At 33.0% G+C, this 13835-nt stretch overlaps 1 protein-coding gene across 1 annotated transcript in view; it reads right to left on the bottom strand.

Moving 5' to 3' along the window:
* Positions 1 to 13835, bottom strand: part of LOC122517413 — a 178158-nt gene that overhangs the window by 16042 nt on the left and 148281 nt on the right. Inside the window, exon 10 of the mRNA XM_043635779.1 lies at positions 375 to 538. Within this exon, the coding sequence (XP_043491714.1) occupies positions 375 to 538 (164 nt within the window). The remainder of the gene's footprint in view (positions 1 to 374; positions 539 to 13835) is intronic.

Below are 13835 nucleotides of genomic sequence, written 5' to 3'. Positions count from 1 at the left end.
GCTTTCTCGGAACTTTAACACTATTAAATTGCATTAAACTTACTAAGCATTTTAAAAGAAACTACTTTATGCGAACACAATGTAATCGAAAAAGCATTATTTTAATCCGAGTTTGTATATAATAATTATTACGTTATTTAAATTTTAAAATTGTTATCAATGAAAGAAAAATGTGAATAAGATTTAAAACAAATACAAAGTAATAGTTTTCATTCGTAATATAAAATTTATCTTTTATATCTTCTTTCGTTGGGAATAAACGTATATTTGAAATTATTTCTCGGTGTGTCACACACACACACACGTTGGTATAAACTGGTTTAAAAGTAAGATAAAAAATAAAAAAAAATATAAAAAGAAAAGAGTCTACTTACGCTTTTGCTGTGGCTCGTGCTATGATGCGAGTGATGCGTGTCCAATTTCATATTGGCGCAACGATTGAGCGCATGTAAACGCCGAAAGAGACTTTGCAAGGAATCAGTTTCGAGAAAGGGATGATCCTTCGCCACTCCCGTAACGTCGATCGGGAATTGATAGTCTGTACAAAAATAAAAACAAATATTTATTATACTCGAGTGCATCTTTTCTAAAAAAAAAAAATCAATTTTTCTATTATACATTTATATTTTTATACGAATTATTTGATAATTTCCTATTAATGACCCAAACAAATTAAACAAAAAATCTAATACGAATGGAACATAATTAGTTTTACTATTATTTTTTTTCTTCTTCTTTTTTTTATCGAGTGTTATACCTTCGAACATATCTACATGGATGCTGGTAAAAGTTCGGACAAAGTTTTGTGTCACGACTTGCGCAACGATGACCTAGATCTCCTGATCCAGATCTTTAAGATCCATGATCTTTGCCCGGGATCCTGGATCGATCCACGAGGAATCAAAGTAGAACGATTCTACTAACTTTGTATTATCATACATTTACATATCCGACCGAAAATTTGTTCATTATTCTCTACCTATTATTATTATCATTATTATAATTATTATTTGATTGCGTAAATAGAATAACCTTGGATATGTTTATTTGTATCATATTGCATATTAAATATTTCGTTGACTAGCCCTGGGCTTATCACAAGTTTCACATAATTACATTTGCATTATTTATCGAGTTAAATAACGCTGCAGGAAAGATCAATGATGTTGCAGTATATACGTATATCTGTGTTAGAATGAGATACGAATTGCACTATCGTAATTTATTTACTGTGCGTGCAATGGGAAATAAAAAATTAATAATAAAAATAAAAATACAAAAATAAAAGAGAGACAAATATACAAATATAGAATCAACTGGGTAAAGTTATAAGTATTAAATGCTAGAAAATATATGAATATTATTTATTTGATTACTCGTTTGATATTAGAACATAATCGGGACACGCTTAATTAAAATACATTTGGATTCGTTTGTTAGGGTAACACGCGTTTTCATTTTAAGCACGCGACGGGAGAATTAATCGGTCCATTTGCGATTCCCGATGTAATTCGATAAAAGATAAATAGACTCGGTTTAATCTTCTTTATTTAGCAACTGCTAATGATCGCGAGTAATAAAAACGAAAAGAAAAAAGAAAAAAAAGAAATAAAAATAAAAAGCGATTTCTTGTTTAAAACGAAACGAAAAGAAAAAATATTTTTACCGAAATTTTTACCAATAACTTAGATATATCGTCATTAATCGTATCTTCGATTAAGCTAGTTTCCCTGACCGTGCTAATTATTACCGGATAGATCGTTTTACCTTTAACTAGAGCTCGTCAGACTAGTCCAATTATCTATCGTCTTCTTCTTCGATTTTAATCGCAAACAAATTCCGTCTCAACTGAAAACTATTCGAAAATAGTTACGCGATAAGTGTTACAATGAGAATTAGAAAAATATTCTAATTTATAAAACCAATAAAATAATACGAATTACAACGGATCTTATCGTACTTTTTTTTTTATACAATAATCGTATAAATAATAATAAAAAAAAAGAAAAAAAAAGGGGGGAACATTTATAACATTTATCTATCATTTGGATAGATCAAACTAAAGAAAAACTAGTCTTATCGCGAGTCATAGAGAGAAATCAAACAAGAAGCTCTCGTGGAATAATTACAAGCATCTAAGTTATATCGTTCTCGCCATCTTCTTATCTTGTTATCAGTACTCATATACATATACACATCACACACATATATATATATATATAAACACGCATACCAAGTTGGACCGTTCGTCGATCCCAAGAATCGTGTTTTATCTCACAAAGTGGCTTCGCGAGTAACGCCTGGCAAGAGAAGAACGCACTTATGTGTTTGTAGATATGCGTACGTGTACGTATGTGTATGTGTATGTGTTCCTATCGATTCTTAATAAACGATACACGTTCGATCAAACGTTCGCGTGTAATCGTATTTTATTTATATCGCATGCATTGAGAGTAGGGTTCAACTAGGTCAATTAGCTACTATTCATAGTTAGGTTCGCGAGCGTCGATATAGTTGGGCTAACGAGAATTATGATCTTACTATTCTTTCTCTCTTGATATATGTATATATATATATATATATCTTTCTCTTTCTGTCTCACTCTTGTAAACTATATGACGTTATTCTCTGTCTCTTTCTAAAACCGGTGCAACTACCATAAGAACCGGTGTACGTTTATGCATCTACAAGGATCTTCGAGGCTGACGGTGGCAGAAGGACGTTCGATTTTCTCACGCGATCCTTGCCAAGAATAATCTTATATGTTTCTTATTTTCCAAGAAAAATATTATTATTTCGTTTATTTCGTTTATTCAAAAATTTACGGGAATAACCCGTTGTTACGTAAAGAAAAAAAGAAAAACAAAAAATATCGAAATTATAATATCGATAGTTAAAAAAAAAAAAGAAAAAATAAATATAAATAAAGGAGTAATTAAATTATAAAAAGATACATAATAATAAAGATAAGTGTAAAAATAAATATTATATGTGTACATAAAATAATATAAAAATAAATAAATAAGTAAATTAAAAAATAAAAAAGAAAGAATGCATACAAATAAATAATAATATAAATAATAATAATAATAAATATAAATAAATTATACTTCGAATGTGTTGTCGAAAGATATAAAGAAAATCATTTAAACAATAAAAAATGACACTACGTCAATAACGTGTCCTCCGATCGAAAAAAATGAAAATTTTCTTCTTCTTGTCGTTTATAAATCATGCGAAACTATGACCATCGATTGACCATAATTGATTTAGAACTATTTCGACGTTGTCAAAGAACTCGATCAGCTGTTCGTTCGTTTTACCCTGCGGTTGGAAACTAAAACCCCTGTGTTATTTCGTCGTTTCACTCTTACCGTATTCTTCTTTTACCTAGTTTCTAACATCTGGGTTGAATTTTGTGATCTACCAGCTGCGTGTTACATGCCAGATCATGTTTATGGGGATTTTAACTTCGCGTTTATGCCGTTTTGCCTTAGGCTAACCATCGAAGAAGACGACATCGTCAAATTCAATGTACACACGTTTTATATTCGTTTCTCTTATACAAATAGAAACAAATGATCATTTCAGATTAACGATTATACTTGTAAAACCTTTTGCTATAATGTATTATATCAATGTTGATTTCATTTATATTGGATTTCATCGAAAAATATTTCTTTTCGTAAAATCGTGTTGTACGTTTCGATAACAAAGATATATATATTCATATCAGCATTCATAAAACTTCGTATGCCTATCGCAATTGCACTAATAGAATTTCCCAATCTTTTTTAATTTTAACCACTTCCATCAATTTATTGATCCTTTCTATCAATCCATTTCTTCTATTAAATTTTATCTAAGTTCACTTTAATTTTATTTATTACTCTTTGTAAATATATTTATATAGTCTTTTTATTTAATGTTTTGTTAATTTTTATGTATATATTTTATCTATTTATTTATATTTATTTGTATGTATTCTTTCTTTTCTATTTTTTAATTTACATATTTATTTATTTTTATATTATTTTATGTACACGTATAATATTTATTTATATTTATTTTATTTTACTATCAGTATTATATATTCATACCATCTTTATTTTATCTTTATCTTTCGATATTATTTTTTTGATGTAACAATGGGTTATCCCCGTAAATGTTTGAATAAATAAAATAAATATATTATCGATTTAAATTCATCGTGAGAAATGTCACACGCAGCTCGGGAATCCGATGACGTAGAGAAGAGGATGATGATCTTCGATAAAACTTTCCTCGAGTAAGTGATTCTATTACGATCGATCGAATATCATCGAGGATCAAGTGTTTTTCGCAGAAATGTGAATCAACCTACCTACCTACCCAACGTAGGTTCGTGAAACAAGAGAGAGAGAAAGAGAGAGAAAAAGAGAGAATAAATCTCGCGTGCATGCACACGTGATCTTTTCTCGATCTCGAGATATCGAGATATCGATTGCTTCTTACTACCATCTCACTCTTCCTATTCATTTTCCATCTACATTACATTCTTACCAACTAGATCACGTTATTTCGAATGATCGAGTAATTGCTCATGACGACGACGGTGTCAAATCTAAACCCTGACATTGACTTATTCAAATATATTCTCTAATTTCCTCTTTCTCCCTATCTTTTTCTTCGACTTTTGCTTTTTGTTTTAAACAAGAACGAAAAAAAAAAACGTACCAGTTAATTCTTAAATGGCAAAACGTTTGATGTTTGCTTTCGATTCTCTTTCAAAGAGAACGGGATTGGAAAGTGCCCCTACGACATATAAAATCGCAAGTTTAGTTGCTTTACGAGTGTTTTTACGAGTATTCCCGAACGATCTATAATACGCGAGATAATCTCTCTCTCTCTCTCTCTTTATTTCTTTCTTTCTTTCTTTCTATGACTCTTTAAACTCTTGCACTCGTAATATAACTGTCGTACGAGAGAAACGAAGTTTACCTCGAAACAGCTGATCGTTATTGCAACGACAGGAGTAGTCATATTCTGAAATATTCACGCTTAAAAAAAAAGTTAAATAAGAAAAAACGTAAACTGGGAGGAAAAGGAGGGGAAGTGGGAACGATTTCAGATAAAGAGGAATATAAAGAAATGATATTTTTCGAGGTTCGATAAAACTTCTTTACAAAGGTGTACGAGTTAAAACCTTAAATGAGTTATAAACGTAACGCGAAACGTTTCCAGAGCTCTCGTATATCCACTTTCGAGTAAAAAATAAATCATATTTCACGGCAATGCAATTCGTAAACAATCCCTGGCCGAATGTAATAACATTGTTGTTCTTATTTGCGAGGAACAAGCGTAATTCGATTACGAAGTCATTCTCCGTACCAATACTACGTGTGTTTCTGAGAGAAAGACCGTTATAAAGTCATCCATTACGCGTCGAGGGCGACCGGTAGAACGATTTTAATCGAGATTTCTCTTTCTATCTTTCTCTCTTTCTCTTTCTTTCTCTACTTCGTGCTTATACGCACGCATTTATACATACACACATACACACATACAAAGAAGTATACTGCAATTCTGCGCGAATCTTTACGAGCCGTGCCCAACACGCTCGATAAATCCGCGAAGGATTGCTTTTAACGCGAATGCAGTACAGAATTTTTCTCACGAATTCGATATATATACACATATGTGTGTATTTATATGTGTATATATATATAGAGAGAGAGAAATGGAGAAAGAGTAACGCGAATGACGGTGCCAAGACTGGATCACAACGTGTATCGTGAATTTTGATACAATTCAAGCGTTTATATAACGATCGTGACAGCATCTAACTTGCCACCTGTGCGTATTATTATGGAAGAATGAAATACACCTATATAATTCCATACAAATACAATATCCATTCAATTTTGTTTAAATACACTTTCATTGTATATATTTTTAATTGTCGTATTTTTTCTTTCTTTCTTTTTATATATATATATATATTTTAATTAATTGATTTATTTATATTTACATTATTTTCTTTATCTCAGTATTATATTTGTATTATTTTTATATTATCTTTCCTCTTTTAATATTTATTCTGATTATGTATGAATGAGTAATTTTTGTCAATGTTTAAATAAATAAATAAACAAATATATATATATATATATATATGTATGTAAATATAATCTAAGATAATGTATGTAAGTATCGAGATTGCATGGGAAATAAAAATTATAAAGAAAAAAAATATAAAATAAAGAGACACACCTTCTTTTTAAATGGATAATTATAACACCTCTGCGTTCAATAATCAAGGAAAATCATTTTTTCTCTCGAGAACAAAAAAAAAATCATTTCAGATTGCCATTTTCGATTCATCTTTCCTTGAATCACGCGTATAAGTCTAGAAGAAAATGAATTATTTATTAAAACCCGTGCTTCTTGGCCGAACGTTGCGTTATACGACTCGGGTTTTTTAAACCTCATTTGCTCTTTTTCTCTTTTTCTTTTTTTTTGGTTACTCGAAACACACGTACCTTATCGTGCGAGTTTCGTTTCGGTGGGGAAAAAAAAAATAATAAAACGCGTCGATAAGAACAGAGAGAAAGAGAGATAAGAATCGTCATAGGTTTATACGTTATTCTCATAATGAATTCACGTATCACACTTATTGTTTTTTATTTCTTCTTCATATTCGTCGCAATGAAAAATCAAAGATAAGAGTTACACACACAGTCATCTCGTATTCGTACTCGTGCGCGGGCTTACTTATGCGTGTGTGTGTGTGTTTTTTTAACTTTTTAATCTTTCATTTATAATTTATTTGGAAAAAGAAAGAGAAAAAAAAATGAACAAACAAAACCAAAATTAATTTACTCGAGTATCATATCTATATGAGTAAGTATACTAATACTTATTGAGTTACTATACACATATATCGATGGAAGATCGTTCATTTTCTTTTTACGTTATCGATACTTGACTATTTACCTTTCATGTTTCCGTTCCAACACTGCCGACACATTCGTAACAGCACCGTTTGTGTGTAATATATATGTATATATATTTTGTCCCTTTTTCTGTAACGTGTGTCGTCCCTTTTCTCTATCCCTCCTTCCTCCCTTTTTCTTCTTCTAACAGAAGAGACACCGAAAAATTCCCTTTTCCTTTTTCTTCTTTATTTTCTTCTTCTTTTTCTACTTCTACTTTCCCCCCCCCCTAGTGGGGACTACGAACGAACGTGAAAAACTCTTGGCCGATCATGGCTTCCACACACCATCACTACCACCATAGTCGACGTCATTGTCATCATCATCATCATCATCATCATCATCATCGTGGTCGACGTTTTCGTCATTATCGTCATCGATCCTCTCCTTTAATTCCCCCGTTCGTAGAAAATTGTTGAAACTATTTTTCCGATGATGATTAGGATGATGATTATTATATCGATCAAACTAATTGCATCGATTTTTTCATTTGAAATACTTGATTTAGTTTAAAACGTTAAATATTATAAAACAACACCGCACCCACACGAGGATTAATCATCCCAACGTAATATCTTTCTCTTATATTTCTCTGTTCATTCGTCACTTAATTAATTAACAAAATGACACACTAGGATAATCGTAATAATTACGCGATAATTAACATATTTCTCCTCTTCTGTTCTCTCTTTTATATTAATTTCTTTAAAAAAAGGAAAAGAACAATAGAAATACAAAAACGTCAAAGTATATAAACATATATAGTTCCAATTCTTTCACTTCTTTCTTATTTTTCAATCTCACTATCAAAAGTTTCCTGATACAGAACAAAATCATTAATAATAATAACAATAAAAAATATAGTTAACAGTAACGTATTTTTTGTTTATCAAAGATCACACACACTTTTAAAAAACGAATACTCCAACTATTATTACTATTACTTCTCTCTCCGTGGAGATAAAAAAACAAAATAAAAACTACAAACGAATAGGCAAAAGGTAAAAGGGAAAAAGGGATAAGGTAAAAATATCGTGCGATATCGTGCGTCACGCAAACGACCGACTCCTTCACCGGTTGCGACTCGACTACTAGCGTTCGTAAGGGAACGAACAACTTGTATAGAAGAGAGAAGCTTCACAAGCCACGAAGGAACCGAACCGAACCGTACCACACCGAGGAAGCGCGTGCTGAAGTGGTGGGGCTGCTTGACTTTTAGGGGGGGACAGGGGGGCCAGGGGGCCGGGGCGGGAGAACAGATAGGAGAAGTAAGAGAGTGAGAGAGAGAGAGAGAGATAAATAAAGAAAGAAAGAAGAATGGGTACGATAAGTAGTGGTGGTTATTCGAGATTCACTATGCACTTTAGATGCATGTCTTCTTTTTCTCTCTGTCTCTTCTATGTTTATATACGTGTGTAAATGTGAATGTGTATGTGTGTGTATGTGTGTTAATATCGAGTAGTGGGAGAAACGATATATCTTCTCGGGTGTACTACACATATGCGCTCGAAGCTAAGGGAAGGAAGGAAGGATGCAACAAAGGGGGAAGGGAGGCTATGCGTACTCCGATGCATTTTCCCCCGGGTGCATGCCCCCTGTGTGCACGACTGTGCGTACACAGCAGCAACCTCTCTCGCGAATGAATAATCCTCTTCGCGTATAAGCACGTGCACTTTTATTTTGTTTTTACTCAACCTTTCATCGGGTGTTTGGTTCCCCTTCCCCCTCCACCCCCTCCTTCTAACCCTATAGGTATCGGAATTTTATTCGATTTAATAATGCAATTTGTTTTCTTCATTTTTCATTCTTGCGTAAGAAGAACTATTGTTATTTTTCTATTACGTTATTGTTCGTTCAGATTTGATTTGATTTAATTTTGATGATCGATTCTTCTTCGCAATGCTGTATAAATTTTTGTTGTTTTTATATGATATAGAATTTTTGTAGAATTATTTATTATCTTGTAAGGAAAAATAATTGTTTCTTTCTTCGAATCATTTTGAATGAATTATCGAATGGATTATAAACGAACAAGACGGATTTAAATAATATTGAAATGCGATCGTAAGTAGACGTTAATAAAAGATACGAGTATTAAAGAACATGAGTAACCTATTTTACGTTAAAACATCGACTGATTTCTCTTCATTCGCGAGAGACTAATTGCTGCGGCCCACCCAGAGGAATGATCGACACAAAGAGGATGTTATTCCAGGAAAGCGTGTGTTTTGTGCTCGGAAGTCGCTCGTTCGTTGCCTTTGTGCGGTTGCTGTCGGTGCAATTACTATACCAGAGAGGGGAAAGAAGAAAGAGAAAGGTGGTGGTGGTGATGGTGGTGATGGTGGTGGTGTTAGTGCCGAGCAAACCAAAACCCAAACGAAACGAAACGGTAGTTGGTTGATTGTGAATGTGATAGGGTGGGTGGGGGGTGTTCGGTTTATCCAGGTGTGCTTTAACTCCCACGAGTTGTGAACTTGGCTAACCCCCAACAGATGTGTCAAGGACCCTTTGGTTCGTCGACACGAACATACTACATGCACACATATATATACTTGTCACGTGTATTAGAGAGGTACACCTAGCTTCAGTTTCAGCCGTTTTTGGCACGACACCAAAGCCTTAGATGGGTTTAACTCGAGGTAATTTACATCGTTAGAGAGAAACACGAATCGAGCGACGAAACCTTTCGTCGATTCGATCACCCAGATATAGTAATTTCTATACAATCTCAAAAGTACACACTTTATTCATTTGTCATATATATTTATAATAAATTATCTAATAAAGAAAAGTAAAAGTTTATAATTATAATAATATATTAATGATTGGTAATCATATAATTCAATAGAAACTCCGTTCTAAAAAGCAACCCTACGAGTAGTTTCTATCGAGATTTTAACTTCGTACATACATACGTACATACATACGTGATTTCTGAAGATCACAGAAATCATTTTAACAGAGCAAAAGAGACAATGTTTTGAAATTAAAAGCATTCTGAGATCACGTTTTCCTTTGGAACGCAAACCAAAGAGAAAAGACTACAGAGGAGAAGTAGGAGTATGAGGAGGAGGATGAGGAGAATGAGATTTTCCTCTCGTTTTCTCAGCGATGAAATATCCACGATTCTCGGAAACTAGGAGTCGAAGACCCTTTACATTTTCGGATAGAAACGTGTACTCTCTTCTGTGTCGTGCCACTTTGGCCAAGCTCCAAGTCCGTAGAAGGCCGAACCAGGAGAAATCTTCGTTGGATTGGAATCCTGAGAGGGTGTGTCTGTCTGCCTTTGCGGCTGCTGTTCCACAACACAACAACTACCACGACCACGACCACGACCAAGACCAAGACGAATACGAAGACTATGTTCCTTTGCATTTTGCGAGAGAAGAGAAGAGAAGAAAAGTTTGTGGGGATCTTAGAAAGAAAATAAAACGATGTTTGGCCTGTGTGAAAGATTTTAGAATATCACGAAGACACTGATTTTACCGTCAAGACGAAACAGTACTACTACTACTACTAATACTACTGGGTAAGTATAAACTCTAATTCTATCTCTTTCTCTTAGACTTTGATCAAAATGAGAAAGAGAAGGATAGAGAATGAAAGAGAAAGTAAGAAAGTAAGATAGAATGAAAGAGTAAATGTGTATGTGTGTGTATGTGTGTGAGAAAGAAAGAGAGAGAGAGAAATACATGCCTTGGTACCATGCCCGATTTTACCGAGAAGGATATAATTTACCGTACTTATTTCGGGAGAAACGAACAAGTCGAAGACGAACGCCACGAAAACTATTTGAAGCTATGCTCGGAGGTATTTCCGAGACTAGGAAGACGATTTTATCTAGTATAAAACGTTCATACTCTTTCGTCTATCCTATTACGATAGACGACCTATCTTTCTCTCTCTCTCTCTCTCTCTGTTTTTCTACTCGTGACGTAGAAATTATTCCAAATCTTCCTATGTTCTTTATGATTTTATATTCAATCGAATACACGATCCTTGATTAACGGGCTTTTGCCCCCTTTTGCATTGAATTCTTTTTTTTCTACTTTACCAGAGGGTGGAGAGGGTGTGTGGTACTTCTATGCAAAATTTATTCTAGCGTTCAGTGAATCTGAATGAATGAATTCTCTCTGAGAATGAAAAATCTGATAATGGCAAAGAGATAAAATAACAACAATAAATATAACAACGAAAAGAAATGTAAAAGAAAAAAAAAAATGGAAGAAACGAACGATCGAGAAACTTTAGTCGGGCTCAACATTTTTCAACCCTACCGTAAATAGTTAACTCGTAATAGTCGACGAGATGAAAAACGCGTTCCATGATGCGTGACTAAATTATGAACGGTCGGTTACTTATTATCCTACCATTTCGTATTTTTATTTTATCGGTGGAAAGCATTAGGCGAGGGGGGGGCGGATAAGGTAAAAGAGAACTAACAAATCTGTCACATCGTTCAAATTTGTACTTCTATCCTTAAAGGTAAAGAGAACTTAGTGTACACACATATGTGTGTGTGTGTGTGTGTACAAAAGAGAAAATCAAAAATGAAATTTCGTGTCTTCTTGGAAAGATAATTCTCGCATTAGCTCGAGCTAAACTAAGTAATTCGTTAGGACAAATTTAGTAGAAGATACACCCCTCCTCCTAACCCCTTACCCCTTTTTCACTCTTTCTTATCCGTTTCGCACCGATTTCGACTACGTTTAGAAAACCGTCCTTCTTCCTCAGTATATTTAAGCACCCTCCGATGCTTTTCGCTTCTTCTTCTTCTTCTTCTTTTTCCTTTTTTTTTGTTTTCCTAATCGTTTTTATTTCTCTTCTTTTTTTCGCGACCACTCCAATGTCACCGCTTAAAATAAACTCCCTCAGTTTACTTGGTTGGATGGCGAACACGCGAGAGAACGAAAACGCTGCTGCCTAAGTTTCTCTTGAATTAGTTAAGTTCGTGTCTTTTTATCTCCGATTATTTTATCTTTTTTTCTTTTTTTTTTGATGATATCTTTCACGAATTCTAAGCAAGATTTTGAGAATAGAAAATACGAAACGAAAAATAAAAGATAATTGATTTACGTGAAATTATTTCTTAATCGTATCGTTGTTCGAAAATAATTAAAAAAAAAACAGAAAAAATACTATGTCTTGATCTGAAGTGAACTATAATAAAAAAATAAAAAAACTATGATTTAACAATGAGATAATAATAATCGTGATAAATACGAATTACCATATAATAGATAAATGACGAAAGTTAAAAAAGACGAACAATTTTTGGGATTGACTATTAAATCGATAAGGATCGACTATTACTATTACTACTACTACTATAATACGTTCAAGGATGTTATCTAATCGACGAAGACGGGTCGTCATCATTGGCCTAACGATCTCGACTACGACTGAAAAGGCACGTAGACCCTTTCCTGTTCGGTAACCAACAGATGCAGCGAGTGTGTATTTTCAGAATGAATTTATCCAGCCATCCCCTTTCCTACAAAAATTGCATTCGATTATATAAAACTTCATGATTTTATCTCTCGAGATATATTGATACTAATTATTTTATAATATTATCATTTTATTCTTCGTTCGTTCGTTCGTTCACATTTTTTATCTCATTCGTACGTTCACATTTTGTTTCTTCTTCTAATCTTTTTATTTTCCTTTCATTTTCGTGGATCAAGGTACGTAGATAATATTATACAGATTAAAAATTAAGTACGAACGTGCTTATCACTATACTTTCTTTATGATAATAATTTTTATCTATCTCAGATACGTTTAATGATTAATCTTTCGAACTAGAGACTATTCTGGGAGGGATACGTTTAAATATTTTCAAGTCCAAACTTCGTTAAGTGATTTATAATAAAAATAATTGCTTCGTATAAAAATGTACACGTCCTATATAATCAAAAATTGATAATCTCGTCACGGATTCTTACAGACTTATTATGTATACTCAAATTATTATTAACAATTATTTAAGAAAATACGAGATAACGTTAATTTATCATCGTAAATCTTATAATAGTATAATTTTTCCCATTAAAATGTAAGTAATAATAGGACGGGGGTGGGGGGAGAAAAAGAAACAACATCATTTCGTCGAGAAAATATAAAATACAAAATACAAAATACATTTTCTCGACGAAAAGGAATTACCCTCCTCCTCCTCTTCCTCCTCCTCCTCCTCATCTTCTACCTCGACCTCCACCGACACTTTGTATTCAATGTAAAGATCAACGAACGCAAAAAGATTACGTGGAGTTTAAGGAAAAGGGAAGGGGGTGTAGAAGGGAGGAACGAGCCAACGTGCACGTTGGCCGGATCTTTCATGCGGCAACAAAAAGGTTGACGATCTTTTCTCTCTCTCTCTCTTCTCTCGATGACGAATTTCCATGCGCTTGCAGTTAAAGAAGAATAAAAAACAAGAAGAAGAAGAAGAAGAAGAAGAAAAAGAAAAAGAAAAATAAGGGAGAACGACTTCGTAGACTCGACGATGTCTCCGCGAAATAACGCGTAATGCCAACCGCATAAATTAACAAGGGGGAGAGAAAGAAAGAGTAGGAAATATGTAAATATATATACATACATAAATACATACGTAAATAAATGCATAGTACACGTATATAGTATATAAATGTATTCAAAGAAATAAAGAAATATGTATTTAAGTATAGATGATCATATTTATATATTGCATTATACAGATACATGCATGTGTATATGTGCATATATATATATATAATACTAATAATAATATACCATATATATAATGCTATATATATAATATATACTGTAATAATACTATATATAATAATACTACATATAATAATACTATATATATAATATATA

This window comes from Polistes fuscatus, unplaced genomic scaffold (assembly GCF_010416935.1).
Source record: "Polistes fuscatus isolate 324 unplaced genomic scaffold, CU_Pfus_HIC Scaffold20, whole genome shotgun sequence".
NCBI lineage: Eukaryota > Metazoa > Arthropoda > Insecta > Hymenoptera > Vespidae > Polistes > Polistes fuscatus.
Note: the sequence above shows the minus strand (reverse complement) of the source record. Positions and strands in the feature narration are given on the sequence as shown.